At 46.0% G+C, this 21,065-nt stretch overlaps 1 protein-coding gene across 3 annotated transcripts in view; it reads left to right on the top strand.

The window, feature by feature from the left end:
* The window catches only part of ADGRL1 (adhesion G protein-coupled receptor L1), a 486,786-nt gene that overhangs the window by 452,838 nt on the left and 12,883 nt on the right, over positions 1 to 21,065 (top strand). For all 3 annotated transcript variants that reach the window (XM_063931701.1, XM_063931699.1, XM_063931700.1), the window contains one exon: positions 12,650 to 12,667. In XM_063931701.1, the coding sequence (XP_063787771.1) occupies positions 12,650 to 12,667 (18 nt within the window). The remainder of the gene's footprint in view (positions 1 to 12,649; positions 12,668 to 21,065) is intronic.

The following is a 21,065-nucleotide window of genomic DNA, read 5'->3' as shown; positions in this document are numbered from 1 at the left end:
GTGGGTATGGGGTCCTGTCTGATAGTGTACTTACTAGTGGGTATGGGGTCCTGTCTGATAGTGTACTTACTAGTGGGTATGGGGTCCTGTCTGATAGTGTACTCACTAGTGGGTATGGGGTCCTGTCTGCTAGTGTACGTGCTAGTGGGTATGGGGTCTTGTCTGATAGTGTACTTACTAGTCGGTATGGGGTCCTGTCTGATAGTATACTTACTAGTGGGTATGGGGTCCTGTCTGATAGTATACTTACTAGTGGGTATGGGGTCTTGTCTGCTAGTGTACGTGCTAGTGGGTATGGGGTCTTGTCTGCTAGTGTACGTGCTAGTGGGCATGGGGTCCTGTCTGCTATTGTACGTACTAGTGGGTATGGGGTCCTGTCTGATAGTGTACTTACTAGTTGGTATGGGGTCCTGTCTGATAGTGTACTTACTAGTGGGTATGGGGTCCTGTCTGATAGTGTGCATACTAGTGGGTATGGGGTCCTGTCTGATAGTGTGCATACTAGTGGATATGGGGTCTTGTCTGATAGTGTACTTACTAGTGGGTATGGGGTCCTGTCTGATAGTGTACTTACTAGTGGGTATGGGGTCCTGTCTGATAGTGTGCATACTAGTGGGTATGGGGTCCTGTCTGATAGTGTGCATACTAGTGGATATGGGGTCTTGTCTGATAGTGTACTTACTAGTGGGTATGGGGTCCTGTCTGATAGTGTACTTACTAGTGGGTATGGGGTCCTGTCTGATAGTGTGCATACTAGTGGGTATGGGGTCCTGTCTGATAGTGTACTTACTAGTGGGTATGGGGTCTTGTCTGATAGTATACTTACTAGTGGGTATGGGGTCCGGTCTGATAGTATACTTACTAGTGGGTATGGGGTCCTGTCTGCTAGTGTACTTACTAGTGGGTATGGGGTCCTGTCTGCTAGTGTACTTACTAGTGGGTATGGGGTCCTGTCTGATAGTGTGCATACTAGTGGGTATGGGGTCTTGTCTGATAGTGTACGTACCAGTGGGTATGGGGTCCTGTCTGATAGCGTACGTACCAGTGGGTATGGGGTCCTGTCTGATAGTGTGCATACTAGTGGGTATGGGGTCCTGTCTGATAGTGTACTTACTAGTGGGTATGGGGTCCTGTCTGATAGTATACTTACTAGTGGGTATGGGGTCCTGTCTGATAGTATACTTACTAGTGGGTATGGGGTCCTGTCTGCTAGTGTACTTACTAGTCTGTATGGGGTCCTGTCTGCTAGTGTACTTACTAGTGGGTATGGGGTCCTGTCTGATAGTGTGCATACTAGTGGGTATGGGGTCTTGTCTGATAGTGTACGTACCAGTGGGTATGGGGTCCTGTCTGATAGTGTGCATACTAGTGGGTATGGGGTCTTGTCTGATAGTGTACTTACTAGTGGGTATGGGCCCTCATTCCGAGTTGTTCGCTCGCTAGCTGCTTTTAGCAGCATTGCACACGCTAAGCCGCCGCCCTCTGGGAGTGTATCTTAGCTTAGCAGAATTGCGAACGAAAGATTAGCAGAATTGCGAACAGAAAATTCTTAGCAGTTTCTGAGTAGCTCCAGACTTACTCCTACACTGCGATCAGTTCAGTCAGTTTCGTTCCTGGTTTGACGTCACAAACACACCCAGCGTTCAGCCAGACACTCCCCCGTTTCTCCAGCCACTCCCGCGTTTTTCCCAGAAACTGCAGCGTTTTTCCGCACACTCCCAGAAAACGGTCAGTTTCCGCCCAGAAACACCCACTTTCTGTCAATCACTCACCGATCACAGAACGATGAAAAAGCTTTGTTATGCCGTGAGTAAAATACCTAAACTTTGTGTAAAATAACTAAGCGCATGCGCTCTGCGAACCTTGCGCATGCGCAGTAAGCGACTAATCGCAGTATAGCGAATATCGGCAACGAGCGAACAACTCGGAATGACCCCCATGGGGTCCTGTCTGCTAGTGTACGTGCTAGTGGGTATGGGGTCCTGTCTGATAGTGTACGTACCAGTGGGTATACGTCATAATATCAGACAATTGCTAGTAGTGACTTTTTCATTACACTCTGGTCTCTGCGGGGCACTGTTCCATTACAGTATATCACAATGTGTATAAAAGCACAAGGTAAAAATACATACAGTATCTATATTATTAATATGGTTTCTCTGACTTTTAACTCATTTAATGGAAACGTTTTACGTATAATAGTCTTCCTACTATGGAATAATAATGACAGACTTGCAGTGTCTGATCTAATTAAGACCTCATACCCACTGTAATCACAATACACACTATTATTAGACTTGTTCAATGCAAGTAAAGGCATGCAAATGGTATGGAATCAAATCTAGCAGACAGGACCCCATACCCACTAGTATGCACACTATCAGACAAGACCCCATACCCACTGGTACGTACACTATCAGACAAGACCCCATACCCACTAGTACGTACACTATCAGACAAGACCCCATACCCACTGGTACGTACACTAGCAGACAAGACCCCATACCCACTAGTATGCACACTATCAGACAAGACCCCATACCCACTGGTACGTACACTATCAGACAAGACCCCATAACCACTAGTACGTACACTAGCAGACAAGACCCCATACCCACTAGTACGTACACTAGCAGACAGGACCCCATACCCACTAGCACATACACTAGCAGACAAGACCCCATACCCACTGGTACGTACACTATCAGACAAGACCCCATATCCACTAGTACGTACACTAGCAGACAGGACCCCATACCCACTAGTAAGTAAACTAGCAGACAAGACCCCATATCCACTAGTACGTACACTAGCAGACAGGACCCCATACCCACTAGTAAGTACACAATCAGACAAGACCCCATACCCACTAGTATGCACACTAGCAGACAAGACCCCACACCCACTGGTACGTACACTATCAGAGAGGACCCCATACCCACTGGCACGTACACCAGCAGACAGGACCCCATACCCACTAGTAAGTACACTATCAGACAAGACCCCATACCCACTAGTATGCACACTATCAGACAGGACCCCATACCCACTAGTAAGTACACTATCAGACAAGACCCCATATCCACTAGTATGCACACTATCAGACAGGACCCCATACCCACTAGTAAGTACACTAGCAGACAAGACCCCATACCCACTAGTAAGTACATTATCAGACAGATACAGACGTTAGAAGTGTTACAGAGCTATGTGGTGTTTTCCTCTTCTTTGTTAGTGTATGTAGTATGTTACAGTACAACAGGTAGCGTACGGCAACACTTCCAAATACCATACAATGCCTATGCCCCCATTTATTAAGCCTTGGAGAGTGATACATTTCACAGTGATAAAGTACCAGCCAGTCAGCACGTAACTGCCATGTCACAGGCTGTGTTTGAAAAATGACAGTTTGGAGCTGATTGGCTGTTACTTTATCACCGTGCAATTTATCACTCTCGAAGGCTTGATAAATCTGGGCCTATGTTTGCTCAGCAGGGGATTTTAGCATCTTATTTAACTGTTCATATATGATTTGTTTTGCGGAAAGTCTCACATGAACACGTTTCACATTCTGGAACACACCATAGCCCACAAATTGCCCCAGTTTGTTATGATCTTTGTGATGTTTTCGCACTTTTCCCTCATCTACACTATGCCCGATTTCTCACCGCGTTTCCTTGGTGTCTGAGAAAATATAACATTGTGGTTTGATATATATCAGGGATACTGCATGGAGCTTTCTACAGGAATACATATGTTTCATGTACGGCGGAGTGTTCCTCTTCCCCAGGGAGCTCCCTGCTATGTGCTCAGTGTAGTGCACCTTCCCAGGCTAGCGGGGCTGAACCAGCGTGGCTGGATTCCATTAAAAAAATGATTTCCAATACCTCTAATAAATTGTCCCGCGATGAGAAAGAAACTATATACTTAAGACAGTCTGTGGATGACATTATGAACAGAGACTCAGTCCCCAAACAAGCGTCTCAGTCCCCTGCCATTTGTCCACAAAAACGAACTCTGGCCCATGTCCTGCAGTCTGACTCTGACGCTGAGGGGTCAAACATGGAGGAGGGGGGGTGGATTCAGAAGGGGGGTACGCTGCTCTGTCATAGGGAATAGAGGCTCTTACAGAAGCTATCAGAGACGTGCTACAAATTCCTGATAAGGTGATAGAGGAGTGTGAGGAAACTTTTTTTAATGTAAAAAAGTCACTTTTCCTGTGTCAAAGGAATTGAATACCCTGTTTGAAGAACCGTGGGTTAACCCTGATAAGAAATTTCAAATCCCTAAAAGGTTACTCTAATCTTTTCCTTTTCCTTCTGAGGATAGGAAAAAATGGGAAAGTCCACCGATAGTGGATGCATCTGTGTCCAGGTTGTCATGGAAGATTGTGTTACCCGTCCCTGGTGCAGCCTCCCTGAAAGACACGGCTGATCGTAAGATTGAGACTTCACTCAAATCCTAGTACACAGCTGCTGGGGTTGCTCAGAGACCCACTATAGCATGTGCGTGGATTACTAAAGCCATTGCTAAATGGTCGGGCAACCTCATTGAAGGGTTAGATTCCTTATGTAGGGGGGAGATTGTGTTACTCCTGCAACATATACAGGACTCTGCGAACTTTATGGTGGAATCCATAAAAGAAGTAGGTTTGCTTAATGCACGCACCACTGCTATGGCAGTGTCAGCATGCAGGGGCTTATGATTACGCCAGTGGACTGCGGACGCGGACTCCAGGAAAGGCGTGGAAGGTGTACCCTTCACAGTAGAGGCCTTATTTGGAGATGAACTAGACAAATGGATCTCCAAAGCTACTGCAGGTAGGTTCACAATACTTTGCCTCTTGATAAAGCCTCCCGTTGTGCGGAGAAACGCATTGAGGGCACAGAGAGAGGGACCGCTGGGACTACTATTGCCCACAAGAGAATAGACTGCCTCCAGCAAACTGATCTTTTACTGCCATTTGCCGGCTTTTACGTATGTGCGGCTGTGACGAGACTGTACTGCCAATTTGCAATATAACACCGGCGACAGCCAGCTACACTGTGCCGCTGATATCGTCCTTACCCGTGCTGGAGGTGCCATACAGCGACTGATATCGTCCTTAAACATAGAAACATAGAATTTGTCGGCAGATAAGAACCACTTGGCCCATCTAGTCTGCCCTTTTTTTTTTTTTTACATTATTTTTATCTCTAACCTTAATTGATCCTTATTTCTTTGTAAGGATATCCTTATGTCTATCCCATGCATGTTTAAATTGCTCTACTGTCTTAGCCTCTACCACCTCCGATGGGAGGCTATTCCACTTGTCCACTACCCTTTCTGTGAAGTAATTTTTCCGCAAATTTCCCCTGAACCTCCCCCCCTCCAGTCTCAGTGCATGTCCTCGTGTCCTATTGCTTCTCTTCATTTGGAGAATGTTTCCCTCCTGGACTTTGTTAAAACCCTTGATATATTTGAAAGTTTCTATCATGTCCCCCCTTTCCCTTCTCTGCTCCAAACTATACATATTGAGATTTCTTAGTCTTTCTGGGTATGTTTTGTGATGTAGGCCATGCACCATTTTAGTTGCCCTTCTTTGTACAGTTTCTAATGTATTAATATCCTTTTGAAGATATGGCCTCCAGAATTGAACACAGTATTCTAGATGAGGCCGTACCAATGACCTATACAGTGGCATTATTACTTCTTTCTTTCTGCTGCTGATTCCTCTCCCAATGCAGCCAAGCATCTGCCAAGCCAAGCATCCTCATTGCTTTGTTACATTGCTTACCTGCCTTTAAGTCATCTGAAATAGTGACTCCTAGATCCCTTTCCTCCTCAGTAGTTTCCAGTATAGTGCCATCAATACTATATTTAGCCTTTGGATTTTTGAGACCCAAGTGCATGATTTTGCATTTTTTGGCATAAAACTGTAATTGCCACACTCTTGACCATTTCTCTAGTCTACCTAGATCCTCAATCATTTGTTTTACCCCACCTGGTGTGTCTGCCCTGTTGCATACCTTTGTGTCATCTGCAAAAAGGCATACTTTCCCTTTAATGCCATTTGCAATGTCACCAATAAAGATATTAAAAAGCACTGGTCCAAGTACAGATCCCTGGGGTACTCCACTGGTAACATTTCCCTCCTGTGAATGCACTCCATTTACCACAACTCTCTGTTTTCTATCCTTCAACTAAGATCTTATCCATTCAATAATCCTAATATCCAATCCCAAACTTTCAAGTTTATTTAGCAGTCTGCGATGTGGAACAGTGTCAAAAGCCTTACTAAAGTCTAGATAAGCTATATCCATGGCTCCACCTTTATCCATCACTTTAGTCACACAGTCAAAAAAGTCAATAAGATTTGTTTGACATGATCTCCCCCCAGTGAATCCATGCTGTTTGGGATCCTGTCAATTGCCGGATTTGAGATAATCCACAACTCTTTCTTTTAAGAGTGTTTCCATCAATTTCCCTACTACTGATGTAAGACTCACTGGTCTGTAGTTGTTTGCCTCTTCCTTGCTTCCACTTTTGTGCAGTGGGACTACGTTTGCTCTTTTCCAGTCCTCTGGAATTACTCCTGTAGCTAATGACTGGTTGAATAATTCTGTCAATGGTGCTACCAGCACCTCTTTAAGTTCTTTTAGTATCCTTGGATGTATCCCATCTGGCCCCATAGATTTGTCCACTTTCAGCTTTGAGAGTTCTGTTAGGACCTTCTCCTCTGTAAATGTACTTGTTTCATTTTCCTGAATATCCCTGCTACTTAACTGTGGCCCCTTCCCCTCTCTTTCAGTAGTAAATACTGAGCAAAAATAATTATTAAGATGATCTGCTATTAAATTGTCTCCCTCAACAAGACTCCCAGTGTCTGTCTTTAGTTTTATTATTCCGCCTTTTGTTTTTCTCCTTTCGCTTATATACCTAAAAAAAGTTTTGCCTCCTTTACCCACTGACTGGGCCATTTTCTCCTCAGATTGTGCCTTTGCACATCTGATTACCTTCTTAGTATCCTTCTGTCTAACAAGATATATCTCTTTGTCTTCATTATTTTGGGTCTGCTTATATTTCCTAAAAGCCATCTTTTTTGCTTTCACAATATTTGCTACTTCTTTTGCAAACCACACTGGCTTCATTTTCCTTGTGTTTTTCCTAACACTTTTGATACAAAGGTCTGTTGCCTTTAATATTGCACATTTTAATGTTTCCCGCCTCTCCTGCACGGCTTCCAAGTTCCTCCACTCTGCCAAAGAATCGCTTACACATTTTCCCATCCCTACAAAATCAGCCTTCCTAAAATCCAACACCTTTGTTTTTGTATGGGATAAGTCAGTCTCTGTCTTTATGCTGAACCATACTGCTTGATGATCACTGGATCCCAGGTTTTCACCCACTTTTACATCCGATATTCTGTCTCCATTTGTAAGTATTAAGTCTAATATAGCGTCTTTCCGAGTGGACTCCCTCACCAATTGGTGGAGGGATGCTCCCTGAAGGGAATTTAAAATGTCCCTACTTCTAGTGGAACTAGCAACAGACACTTCCCAGTTTACACCAGGAAGATTAAAGTCTCCCATGATTATTACCTCTCCTTTTAATGCCATTTTAGTTATGTCCTGCAATAGGTACTTGTCGAGTTCCTCTTCCTGACCTGGTGGTCCTTACCCGTGCTGGAGGTGCCTTACAGCGGCTTTCTGCATTGACAACGTGCCGCATGACCAGCAACGGCAAGTAATCACACTGTGCCGCTGAGAGCCACTTCACCCGTGCTGAGGGTGTTATAAAGCGGCTTTTTACATCTGAATACCTGTCGCGAGGACATCTACTATTTGTGCAGTGAGTAGAACGAAATCAAACTATTGCATATCTATTGCATATTGACTTTATTTAGTTGTCAGCGGATTGCACAGTGGATGGACATCAACCGTTATTGTTATAGTCCATGGCAGCTAAGGATACATTTATGCACGGCATCTCCTATTGATCTAATCAGCTGGAGGATTACTTTATTTCATTGTGGGCTGTTGATAAAGTGATAGAGACTGACTGAATAATTCTGAAAGTCTCCACCTATATTAGCACCAGTGACTACTTTTAAGTGCTATATTAAATTTCTTTGATTACCAGGGAAACCCTCTTTTTTATAATATTTGTATTCATGTACACTAGAGAAAGTATACGCTTTAGTTTGAGATATTAGATAATCTTATCTTGGTCTAATTTATGGACATTTTTTTTTTGTTATTATTATTTTTATTTTTTTTAATTCTTATCTTTATTATTTTTATTGTATTACATTATGCTTTGTTAATAAACGGTTTTTAAAAAAGGTTGCATCTGTGGTATTGAGCGCCCACCTGGTATCCATTAGTATCAGGTAGGTCCACATATCTTTCTTCTGCAGCTCCTCCAACCAGGAAGACCTACTCAGGCCCTACTCTACTGTCCTTTCGGACTGCCAAGTTTAAGGGCAAAGCCAGAGGATCTTCTACAGCCAACAGAGGCGCTAGAGGTAAACCACGCAAACCAGCAACTGCCTGTTCCCAGGAACAGAGCCCCAGTTCTGCTTCCTCAAAGCCTTCTGCATAACGGTGGACCATGATGTCTGAAAGACTGGCAGGTGGGAGCCCAACTAAAAAATTTCAGTCACATCTGGACAACATCATGCCAGGATCCCTGGGTCATAGATCTTATTTCCCAGGGCTACAGACTGGAGTTTCAGGAGCTCCCACCTCACACATTCTTCAAATCAGGCTTACCAGTTTCACAAGAGGCAAGTATAACCTTACAGGATGCCATTCAAAAACTGGTACAGACCCAGTTCACTGTTCCAGTGCCACCTGATCTCCAAAACAAGGGATATTATTCCAATTTGTTTGTGGTACCGAAACCGGATGGTTCGGTAAGGCCGATTTTGAATCTAAAATCGTTGAACCCGTACTTACGAGTGTTCAAATTCAAGATGCAGTCTCTGAGAGCGGTGATCTCAGGTCTGGAGGAGGGGGAATTCCTAGTATCTCTGGATATCAAGGATGCGTACCTTCACATTCCAATCTGGCCGCCTCACCAGGCTTATCTACACTTTGCACTACAGGACTGTCACTACCAGTTCCAGGCCCTGCCATTTAGTCTCTCCACGGCACCGAGGGTGTTCATCAAGGTGATGGCAGAGATGATGTTTCTTCGCAAGCAGGGAGTGAAAATAATTCCGTACCTGGATGATCTTTTGATAAAGGCACCGTCCAGGGAAAGGTTGTTGGACAGCATTGGTCTCACAACTAAACTACTCCTGGGTCATGGGTGGATTTTAAATCTTCCGAAATCTCACTTAGAGCCAACTCGGAGGCTCTTATTTCTGGGAATGATACTGGACACAGAGTCGCAGAAAGTTTTTCTTCCGTTGGAAAATGCATTGGTAATCCAGTCGATGGTTCGGGATGTCCTGAAGCCAACCCGGATATCGGTGAATCTATGCATTTGCCTTCTGGGGAAAATGGTGGCCTCGTACGATGCGCTTCAGTACGGAAGGTTTCATGCGAGGCCCTTCCAGCTGGATCTGTTGGACAGATGGTCCTGATCGCATCTTCACATGCACCAGAGGATCTATCTGTCACCAAAGGCCAGGATCTCCCTTCTGTGGTGGCTACAGACTTCTCATCTAATCGAGGGCCGATGGTTCAGGATTTAGAATTATATTCTGCTAACCACAGACGCAAGCCTCAGAGGTTGGAGAGCAGTCACCCAGGGGGTGCAGTTTCAAGGAAGATGGTCAAGTCAGGAAGTCATCCTTCCAATCAACATTCTGCAACTCAGGGCTATATACAACGCCCTTCTGCAGGCCTCATATCTTCTTCAAGATCGGGCCATTCAGGTTCAGTCGGACAATGTGACGGCAGTGAGGTACATAAACCGACAGGGCGGAACGAAAAGCAGAGCAGCAATGTCAGAGGTATCAAGAATTCTCCCCTGGGCAGAAAAACACTCTGTGGCGTTGTCGGCGGTCTTCATTCGGGGAGTAGACAACTGGAAAGCAGACTTCCTCAGCAGACACAATCTGCACCCGGGAGAGTGGGGCCTTCAACCGGAGGTGTTCAGGTGCTTGACACGTCAATGGGGATGTCCACAAATTGTTCCAGGTCGAGAGACCCACAGGCAGTGGCAGTGGACGCTCTGATGACTCCATGGGTCTATCAGATGGTGTACATGTTCCTTCCACTTCCACTGATCCCAAGAATTCTGAAAAGAATAAAAAGGGAAAAAGTTCAAGCAATTCTCATTGCTCCGGACTGGCCAAAAAGGGCCTGGTACGCGGACCTTCTGGAGTTGCTCCTGGAAGATCTGTGGCCTCTACCGCTTTGCAAGGATCTTCTGCAACAAGGCCCGTTCATCTATCAAAACTTAACACGGCTATGTTTGACGGCATGGAAGTTGAACGGTTGATTCTAGCCAGGAGAAGCATCCCTGACAAGGTCATCCCAACTATGATCCAAGCCATGAAGGGGGTTACGTCTAAACATTACCACCGTATTTTGAAGAAATATGTCTCTTGGTGTGAGAGCAGAAAATATTCTGTGGTGGAATTTCATCTGGGACGTTTCCTGCTTTTTCTGCAGTCGGGTGTGGATGTGGCCTACATCTGGGCTCCATTAAAGTCCAGATTTCGGCCTTGTCCATTGTCTTTCGGAAACAATTGGCTTCTCTCCGAGGTCCAGACATTCTTGAAAGGTGTTCTGTACATCCAGCCTCCCTTTGTGCTTCCCACGACACCTTGGGATCTCAATTTGGTGCTGCAGTTCCTCCAATCGGACTGGTTTGAACCATTACAGGAGGTAAACGGAAAATATCTTACGTGGAAGACCGTCATACTGTTGGCCTTGGCTTCAGCAAGACGTGTGTCGTAGCTGGGGGCCTTTTCTCACAAGAGACTCTTTTTAATTTTCCATGAGGACAGAGCTGTACTCAGGACTTGTCAGCAATGTCTTCCTAAGGTGGTGTCTGCGTTTCACATCAACCAACACATTGTGGTTCCGGTTGTTAGCGGCACCTCTGTTACTTCAAAGTCTTTGGCTGTTGTGATCGCTTTGAAGGTGTATGTAAAGAGAACAGCTCGTCAAAGGAAATCGGACTCACTGTTTGTTCTTTACGATCCCAATAAGATTGGGTGTCCTGCTTCAAAGCAGTCAATTGCACGCTGGATCAGACTCACTATCCAGCATGCTTATTCCACAGCAGGATTGCCGATTCCAAAATTCTTCTTGGGCGGCTGCCTGCTGTGTCTCGGCCTTACAGCTCTGCCGAGCAGCTACTTGGCCAGGTTCTAACACGTTTGCTAAGTTCTACAAGTTCGATACTTTGGCCTCTGAGGACCTTCAGTTTGGTCAATCAGTTCTGCAGGACCCTCAGCACTCTCCCACCCAGTTTGGGAGCTTTGGTACTTCCCCATGGTACTAAATGGATCCCCAGTATCCTCTAGGACGTAAGAGAAAATAGGATTTTAATTACCTACCAGTAAATCCTTTTCTCGTAGTCCGTAGAGGATACTGGGCGCCCGCCCGGTGCTTTGTTTGTCCTGCACTGTTACTTGGTTAAGTATTGTTGCTTGGTTCAGCTGTTGCGGTTCCTGTTCCAAGCTTGGTTAGCTTGGCTTTCCTCTTGTTTGTGTGTGCTGGTTCGGAATCTCCCCACTATCCTTTTATATCCTTCTCTCAAAGTATGTCCGTCTCCTCGGGCACAGTTTCCTAGTCTGGTGGGAGGGGCATAGAGGGTTAGCCAGCCCACACTATGAAATTCTTAAAGTGCCCATGGATCCTAGTGGACCCGTCTATACCCCATGGTACTAAATGGATCCCCAGTATCCTCTACGGACTACGGGAAAAGGATTTACCGGTAGGTAATTAAAATCCTATTACCTCCCACAAACAGAGAAGCTCCATGAGGTCAAGGGAAGCTCCATGAGGTCAGGCAGGAGACCCAACACAATTTGCATAATCACACACCGCCCACTGCAACACCATTAGCATCCATATGCTCTGCCCACTGCAGTGTGTTAACGCAAAACATTACATCATGCCATGGTGCTTGGAGCATCACATCTTATTCAGGCCCAGATTTATCAAGCCTTGGAGAGTGATAAATTGCACAGTGATTAAGTACCAACCAATCAACTGCCATGTTACAGGCTGTGTTTGTAAAATGACAGTTAGGAGCTGATTGGTTGTTACTTTATCACCGTGCAATTTATCACTATCCAAGCCTTGATAAATCTGGGCCTCTGTCCAAACATCAGGTAGATTGTCAGTCTCAGGTGCTCAGGAGATCACCCAGTATTTCAGGAGCCGACAGTTACAAGGAGGTCAATAATTAGACTTTGATTATACTTAAATTAAATCTTAGCACATAGGAAATAAGGCTTCCATCATATTCCAGACCCTTATATCAGCGATAGCTTTTGGAAACATATAGATAATTATTAGTGAATGTTATAAATAGCTCCTTACTGTAAAGTAAATGTATATTTATGGTACTGTATGTTCCTTGTGTAATGTAATATTCTCTTTACACACTTTGCATGCCAGTCACCTTGTTTGCTGTCCTCTCCTGCTTTTTTATCTAATGTGTTTTCTCTGTCTCCCTCCCCCTTCTTTCTCTATAATAGGAAGTTTCAGAGATCCCAGTAAGTATTATTATTTATCCTACTTCTACATTATAATTGTGATCACAGTGATAATTTCCAGTACAATACCAAGTTACAACGCCCTGAGCTGGGGATCAGAATTCATGTTGTCAAAATCAAATTGTTGAAATTTAGCTGACTTGCTCCTGATTCTTGCAAAAGGACTTTGGCCGCAAATCGGGTGTTTAAACGTCAGAAACACTCTGCTATTTCGCAGATAGGATGTGAATAAGTAGCCTTTTCTGGAAACCTCTCTAACCCATTTATGAAAAAATTACATTTGCAAACATCGTATGTGGTAACACCATACCGGTTTTAAACTTGAAACCTGGGCGTCTAAATGGGGAATGAGGTTCAATATAGAAAAATGCAAGGTTACGCATTTTGGGACAAAAAACACACATGCGTCGTAAATGGGGAAATAATAGGGGTAACTGGAAAAAGATTTGAGGGTGCTCATAGATAATAGGCTTAATGACAGTACACAATGTCAAAATGCTGCAAAAAAGGCAAGTAAAGTGCTCGCATGCATAAAACGGGGCATTGAGACAAGGGACGAAGAAGTAATCCTGCCGCTGTACAAATCATTGGTACGTCCGCCCCTGAAATATTGTGTTCAATTTTGGGCACCATATTAACTAGAAACTAGAAAGAGTTCAAAGGTGAGCTACTAAATTGATTAAAGGGTTAGAGTCACTGGAGTACAAGGAAAGGCTTACTAGGTTAAATATGTATACACTAGAAAAGAGGAGACATTAATATCTTCAAATATGTAAAGGGTCATTACAAGGAGTTAGCAGGGGATTTGTTTATTAAAAGAACTCTGTATAGGACACGTGGGCACTCGCTGAGGCTAGAGGAGAGAAAATTCTGTACACAACGTAGGAAAGGGTTCTTCACGGTAAAGGCAATAAGAAGAAGGTAATAATGGCAGACTCTGTAAATGCATTTAAAAACCGATTGGACAAATTTTTAACTGGAAAAAGTATCCAGGGCTATAGCATTTGGCATTGGGGGTCATTCAGACCTGATCGCACGCAGGCTATTTTTTGCACTGCAGCGATCAGGTAGTCGCTGCCTACAGGGGAGGGGGTAATCGCTGTGCAGAGGTACGAACGCTTGTGCAGAAAGCTGCACAAACTAAAATTTGTGCAGTCTCTGCACAGCTCAGGACTTCCTCAGCTGCTGCGATGATCCTGGACGGAGCTGATGTTAGGAACCCTCCCTGGAATTGGCTGCGTTTTCCTGGACATTCCCTGAAAACGGTGAGTTGCCACCCACGAACACCTTCTTCCTGTCAGTCTTCTTGCGATCGCCGGTGCGATCGCTTTCTTCATAAGTTCTGTCGCTGCCCGGCGATCGCCGACGGCCGACGTGCCTGGGCATTGCGGTGCATGCGCATGTGCTGTTCGGACCCGATCGCATGGCTGCGAAAAAAGGCATTAATCTGGGAGTGGTAAGATGCATTATAATATGAACAGCTTATCACAAAATACAGGTTGAACCCAATGGGCATTTTGCCTCTTTTCAACCTCACTATGTAATCAGAATCAGCTTTATTGGCCAGGTATACTTGCGTATACTAGGAATTTGTCTTCGGTTTGCTATACAACAGCCAAGTAGGTAACATATAAGCAGGTGGGAGAGGGCAAGTAAAGTCATACAGCTAGGAATACCGTAGGGACACAAGTGAGTTACATGTACGTCTAGTCAGTCAATGTTCAGGAGTTCAGCAGGCGGACCGCTTGGGGAAAGAAACTTTTGAGGCTTCTGGTGGACCTGGCAGGGATGGCCCTGTAACTCCTGCCTGAAGGAAGCAAGTTAAACATGCTATGGCCGGGGTGTAGCTCTGGACAGGTACAGGTCCTGGAATGAGCGAAGGTCGGCCCCGATGATCTTCTCTGCTGTTCTGACCACCTTTTGGAGCCTGCATCTGTCCCTCGCACTGGCAGTATCGAGGAGCACAGTACCGACTCCACAATCGCGGAGTAGAAGAGGAGCAGAAGCTTCTGTGGGATGTTGAACTTCCTTAGTTGCCTGAGGAAGAACAACCTCTGCTGCGTTTTCCCGACAGTGGCATCAGCGTTGGACCCCCATTTAAGGTCCCGGGAGATTGTGGTTCCTAGAAACTTGAAGGAGCCCACTAGCGAAACCACACTGTCAGCAATCATTAGCGGAGGTGTACTAGCTGACTTCTTCCTGAAGTCCACTATCATCTCGACAGTTTTGAGGGGGTTGAGCTCAAGGCTGTTGTGGCTGCACTACTGGGCCAACCGTTCTACTTCCTGTCTATAGGCCAGTTTGTCCCCGTCCTTGATGAGGCCGATGGCGGTGGTGTCATTGGCGAATTTGATGATCTTTTCTGTAGCTCCAGCGATTTGTTGAAGATCTTGCTGAATATGGGGGCGAGCTGACCCGCACATGCTCTTAGGGCAGATGGTGACACTACGTCAGGACCCAAAGCTTTCCTGGGTTTGGCCCTTTTGAACAATGCCTCCACCTTTTTTTGGGCGACTTGCAGTGCCTGGAGTTGGCCATCGGTGTTCGGGGCATCATAGAGGTGATTGTTTGGGTCGCAGGGGACTTTTTTTGTGAACCTGCAATAAAAGTTGTTCAGCTCGTCTGCTAGTTCTTGGTGCATGGTTGTGGATTTCAATGTTTTCTTGTAGTTGGTTATGGATTGCATTCCTTTCCATACAGATACGGAGTCATTGGTGGAGAGCTTGTCCGAGAACCACTTTTTTGCTAGCCTAATTTCTTTAGTCAGAGAGTTCCTAGTTCGGTTGTATAGTGCTCTGTCACTGCTGCTATAGGCCACCTCTTTGGCCCGACGAAGTTGCCTGAGCTGGGCGTTGAACCAAGGCTTGTTGTTGTTGTAACTATGTAACTATGTTGTGAAGGAGCTGGCGGATTGGTGCAGCTACTGTTTGGTTATTGGTCTCCGTATGAAAAATACAATACATCTCTATATGTGTCCCTATAATTTCCTAAGATATTTATTAATATACATATTTGGTTTCCCTATACTGAGGAGAGCTAGACAAATGCATTTTAGGGTAATGTCTTGGAATTACTTTGAATATATAGAAGTAACCCTGAGAAAAAGTCCTGTCAATTATTCACAACCTATCTGTCAAATGGCAGCAACAGTGTGTTTCTATAGTTGGAACTGGCACTTTCAGGAAGTCGTCCTATGTCATGCATCAGGAGTTATTTCCTATTCATGTTTAGTAACAAGCATAATGATTTTCTTTAGCTAAAATACATTTTGTACAAAGTTACCCTTTAATGGGGCAATGGTTGCAGAATGCCAGTGTGACAGGAAAAGGGACACATACAACTAAATACATTGAAATTTGATTTTACACAATATTAATAAATTTACTTTGACAGCATCTTCAATCGGTTAATTTAATAAATTAACAAGGGGTGTTTGTAATGGTACTGGGGCCTGATTCTTATTTGTACAAAAACTTGATGGTTTACGTACAAATACAATGTTTGGGGGTCTGCACAAGTGCAAGACACATTCCGTACAAGTATGGGTCTAGCAATGTCGCGCAGCAGCCCCCCGTCAGCCGCATTATAATTGACATGCTGCAGCGTTTTGCGGGCGGAGTGGGGATGATACATGGCAAAATGGGTATGTGTTGCCCCCATTTGGAAGGTTTGACAGGTCCATCGTATGTGTCGCCGGACGCAGACTTCCTGGACCCCAGTGTCTGGATCTTATGCCGTTCCTTTACGCAGGCTGTCCAGTGCCTGTAACCATCGCGAATCATGACCGATGGTCACAATGATGATCCGAGGCTGTGTCCTCAGACGCAGCACTCGGATCCTCGCTATTGCTAACAGGAGGCGTCTATCTCCTACAGACGCCTCCTGCTGCATTAGAATTTTAATTAGACTAAATTACACAGCAGGTAATTCCTTACAAACATGAATCGGGTCCCTTATACTGTCAATGAGCAGGGAAGCTGGTCAGTTGTTACATTTAAACAGTAACTTTCTCTAACATCCTAGGGGATGCTGGGATAGTCTACTATCATGGGGTATAGATGGGGTCCATTGGAGCCTGTCACTTTAAATTTCTTCAGAGTGTGCTGGCTCCTCCCCTCTATGCCCTTCCTGCAGACCCAGTTTAGAAAAATGTGCCCAAGGAACCGGATGCATTATCTGGAGCTCCAGAGAGTTTTACTTCAAATTTATTTTAGTTTGTTGTTTTCAGGCAGAACTGGTTGGCACCAGTCTGCCTGCGTTGCGGGACTTAGGGGGGGGGGGGGGGGGGGGACGGTACCAACCTCTTACTAGGGTTAATGGTCTGGATCCCCGCTGACAGGACATTGCTCCTGAAGGGGGTTGCTTCGCTCGTCACAGCGGTGAGTGCTCTCCCCCACAGCATGCTGCCACCCCTAATTGCTGAGCTGAAGAAGCACTGGTGGTGAGTACTGAATCGGGGTCCCGGTTAGCGTGTCCCCGATTCCGCTGGCGGCATTAGTGCGGTGGGCACACAGCTCAGAGAGGGGCTGCTGTTGTCCATCTTAAAAGCCCACAAACTGGCGCTGACGCTGAAAAGGGGTTTTAACCCCATTTTCTATGTATAATTGTAACCCTGCCAGTATATATAATGCGGGAACACCGCACGCCATTAAGGGGGCGGGGCTTCCCGGAGAGCGGGACCAGCAGCTCGGACGCCATTTCCTGCTGCTTCACAGACAGGCTGCATGCAGAGAAGCGCTGCTCCTCCAAAGACCCTCAAAAGCATCTTGTTTGGTACCAGGGGGGCTTGTAGTGGGGTGGAGTGATATACTATATGTATATGTAATATCCTGAGTCCCTCGTATAAGGTTCCTAGTTACAGCCCGGCAAAGCACTGCTTTAGCTGTAGACGCAAGGTGTGTTGGTTTCTCCCTCAACCTCACAGACTATCTGGGTTACTGTGTTTTCACCTGTTCCTGTGTGTGTTTTCTGCTGTTCAGTATGTCAGGCAAAAGGGTAATATGTCAGTCCGCAAGCACAAAGTTTTCCCCTCCCCCAGGGGTATCACTGTTGTGTGCTCAGTGTAGCCCTCCTTCACAAGGGAGCAGCACTCAGGAGCCAGCATGGCTGGACTCAATTAAAGGGATGATAACAATCATATCATCTGAACTGGCTGCTGCCAGGCAAGAGAGGCAAGATTTAAAAAAATCTGTGGATGATTTTATGTTGCAAAATTCTGACCAGAGGCCAGCTTCTCAGCCTCCTATGCTTATTTCACAGAAACGCACACTGCCCCATGTTCTCCAGTCTGACTCAGATGACGATATGCCAGAACTGGAGGATGGGGAGGTGGAAGCTGATAAAGGAGATGGTACCCTGTCTCAGGGAGTGGAAGGTCTTATATACTCCATTCGGGAGGTAATAAAAAGACGGAAATAGTAAAACCTATGTCTACTGCTACGTTTCCAGTCTCAAAAGAATTAAACACGCTTTTTAAGCAAGCATGGGTTAATCCTGATAAGAAATTTCAGATACCTAAGCGGTTACTGACATCATTTCCTTTTCCCCCTGAGGATAGGAAGGTGTGGGAAAATCCTCCTACAGTGGATACTTCTGTGTCCAGGCTGTCACGTAAGCTCGTGCTGCCAGTACCGGAAGCTATCTCTTAAAAGACCCTGCTGATCGTAAAATTGAATCTACCTTCAAATCCATTTATACAGCAGTGGGAGTTGCTCAAAGACCCACAATTGCTTGTAGTTGGATTACACGAGCCATTGTTAAATGGACGGGTAATATAATTGAGGGATTTGACACTATGCCTCCAGATGAGCTTATCACGCTCCTGCAGCATGTTCAGGATTCTGCTAATTTCATGAATGAGGCAATCAAGGAGATTGGTCTGATAAATACACGCTCTACGGCTATGGCCCTGTCGGCACGTGGCAGTGGCCCTTATGGCTGCGGCAGTGGTCAGGGGATGCTGATTCCAGAAGGAGTGTTGAGAATCTTCCCTTTACGGGGGAGGCTCTATATGGGGAGGAACTCAACCAGTGGATTTTACAAGCGACGGCAGGTAAGTCCACCTATCTGCCATCAGCGGCTCCTCCAGCTAGACGTGCTTACCCCGGCCCTTCTCTGCAGTCCTTTCGTGTGACCAGGTTTAGGGGCAAGGCCAGAGGTGCCTCCAACGCCGCAAGAGGAAGCCGAGGTAAACCACGCAGCCCAGCGGCCGCAGGTTTCCTGGAGCAGAGCTCAGGCTCTGCCTCTTTCAAGCCCTCCGCCTGATGGTTGGCCACAGCTTCGGGAAGATTTACAGGTGGGTGCGCACCTAAAATTTCTGTTACGTCCTAGAGGATGCTGGGGACTCCGTAAGGACCATGGGGATAGACGGGCTCCGCAGGAGACATGGGCACTTTAAGAAAGACTTTAGGTATGGGTGTGCACTGGCTCCTCCCTCTATGCCCCCCCTCCAGACCTCAGTTTACTACTGTGCCCAGAGGAGACTGGGTGCATTACAGGGAGCTCTCCTGAGTTTCCTGAAAGAAAGTATATTTGTTAGGTTTTTTATTTTCAGGGAGCCTGCTGGCAACAGACTCCCTGCATCGAGGGACTGAGGGGAGAGAAACAGACCTACTTTAATGTTAGGCTCTGTTTCTTAGGCTACTGGACACCATTAGCTCCAGAGGGATCAGTACGCAGGTCTCACCCTCGCCGTCCGTCCCAGAGCCGCGCCGCCGTCCTCCTCGCAGAGCCGGAAGATAGAAGCCGAGTGAGTATGAGAAGAAAGAAGACTTTAGAGGCGGCAGAAGACTTCAGATCTTCACTGAGGTTACGCACAGCAGTAATGCTGTGCGCCATTGCTCCCACGCAGCACACACAAACGGCAGTCACTGTAGGGTGCAGGGCGCAGGGGGGGCGCCCTGGGCAGCAATAAACCTCGTTTTCTGGCAAAAGTATATATATACGGCTGGGCACTGTATATATAAAGAGCCCCAGCCAGGTTTTTAGATATTTGAGTGGGACAGAAGCCCGCCGCTGAGGGGGCGGGGCTTCTTTCTCAGCACTCACCAGCGCCATTTTCTCCACAGCACAGCGCTGAGAGGAAGCTTCCCGGACTCTCCCCTGCTTATCCACGGTGAAAGAGGGTTTTAAAGAAGGGGGGGGGGGGGGCACATATTTGGCGCAAAATACATACAGCGCTATCTAGGTAAACATATTGTGTGTGTTTTTTCCTGGGTCATATAGCGCTGGGTGTGTGCTGGCATACTCTCTCTCTGTCTCTCCAAAGGGCCTTGTGGGGGAACTGTCTTCAGATAAGAGGATTCCCTGAGTGTGTGGTGTGTCGGTACGCGTGTGTCGACATGTCTGAGGTAGAAGGCTTTCCTGAGGAGGAGGAGGAGCAAATGAATGTGGTGTCTCCGTCGACAACGCCGACACCTGACTGGATGGATATGTGGAATGTTTTAAGTGCTAATGTAAATTTATTGAAAAAAGATTAGACAAAGCAGAAGCTAGGGAACAGCCAGGGAGTCAACCCATGTCTGTCCCTATGTCGCAGGGACTTTCGGGGTCTCAAAAGCGCCCACTATCCCAAATAGTAGACACAGATACCGACACGGATTCTGACTCCAGTGTCGACTACGATGATGCAAAGTTACAGCCAAAAGTGGCTAAATGTATTCGATATATGATTATTGCAATAAAAGATGTTTTGCATATCACAGAGGAACCCCCTGTCCCTGACACGAGGGTACACATGTATAAGGGAAAGAAACCTGAGGTATCCTTGTATGAGCTGAACGAGTTATGTGAAAATGCTTGGGAATCTCCAGACAAAAAACTGCAGATTCCCAAAAGGATTCTTATGGCGTATCCTTTCCCGCCAACGGACAGGATACGGTGGGAATCCTCCCCTAGGGTGGACAAAGCGTTGACGCGCTTATCCAAGAAGGTAGCGCTGCCATCCCAAGATACGGCTACCCTCAGGGATCCTGCTGATCGCAAGCAGGAGGTTACCTTGAAGTCCATTTACACACATTCGGGTACCTTACTCAGGCCGGCTATTGCGTCGGCTTGGGTGTGTAGCGCTGTAGCAGCATGGACAGATACCTTATCAGCGGAAATTGAAACCCTGGATAAGGATACCATCTTATTGACCCTAGGACATATAAAAGCTGCTGTCTTATATATGAGAGATGCTCAAAGAGACATTAGTCTACTGGGTTCTAGAATCAACGCTATGTCGATTTCTGCTAGACGAGTCCTATGGACAGGTGATGCCGACTCAAAGAGGCATATGGAGGTTTTACCTTACAAGGGTGAGGAATTATTTGGGGAAGGTCTTTCGGACCTGGTCTCCACAGCTACAGCTGGTAAATCAAATTTTTTGCCTTATATTCCCTCACAGCCTAAGAAAGCA

Source organism: Pseudophryne corroboree, chromosome 6 (assembly GCF_028390025.1).
Source record: "Pseudophryne corroboree isolate aPseCor3 chromosome 6, aPseCor3.hap2, whole genome shotgun sequence".
In the NCBI taxonomy this organism is placed as follows: Eukaryota; Metazoa; Chordata; class Amphibia; order Anura; family Myobatrachidae; genus Pseudophryne; species Pseudophryne corroboree.
This window is presented reverse-complemented; position numbering and strand designations above follow the sequence as displayed.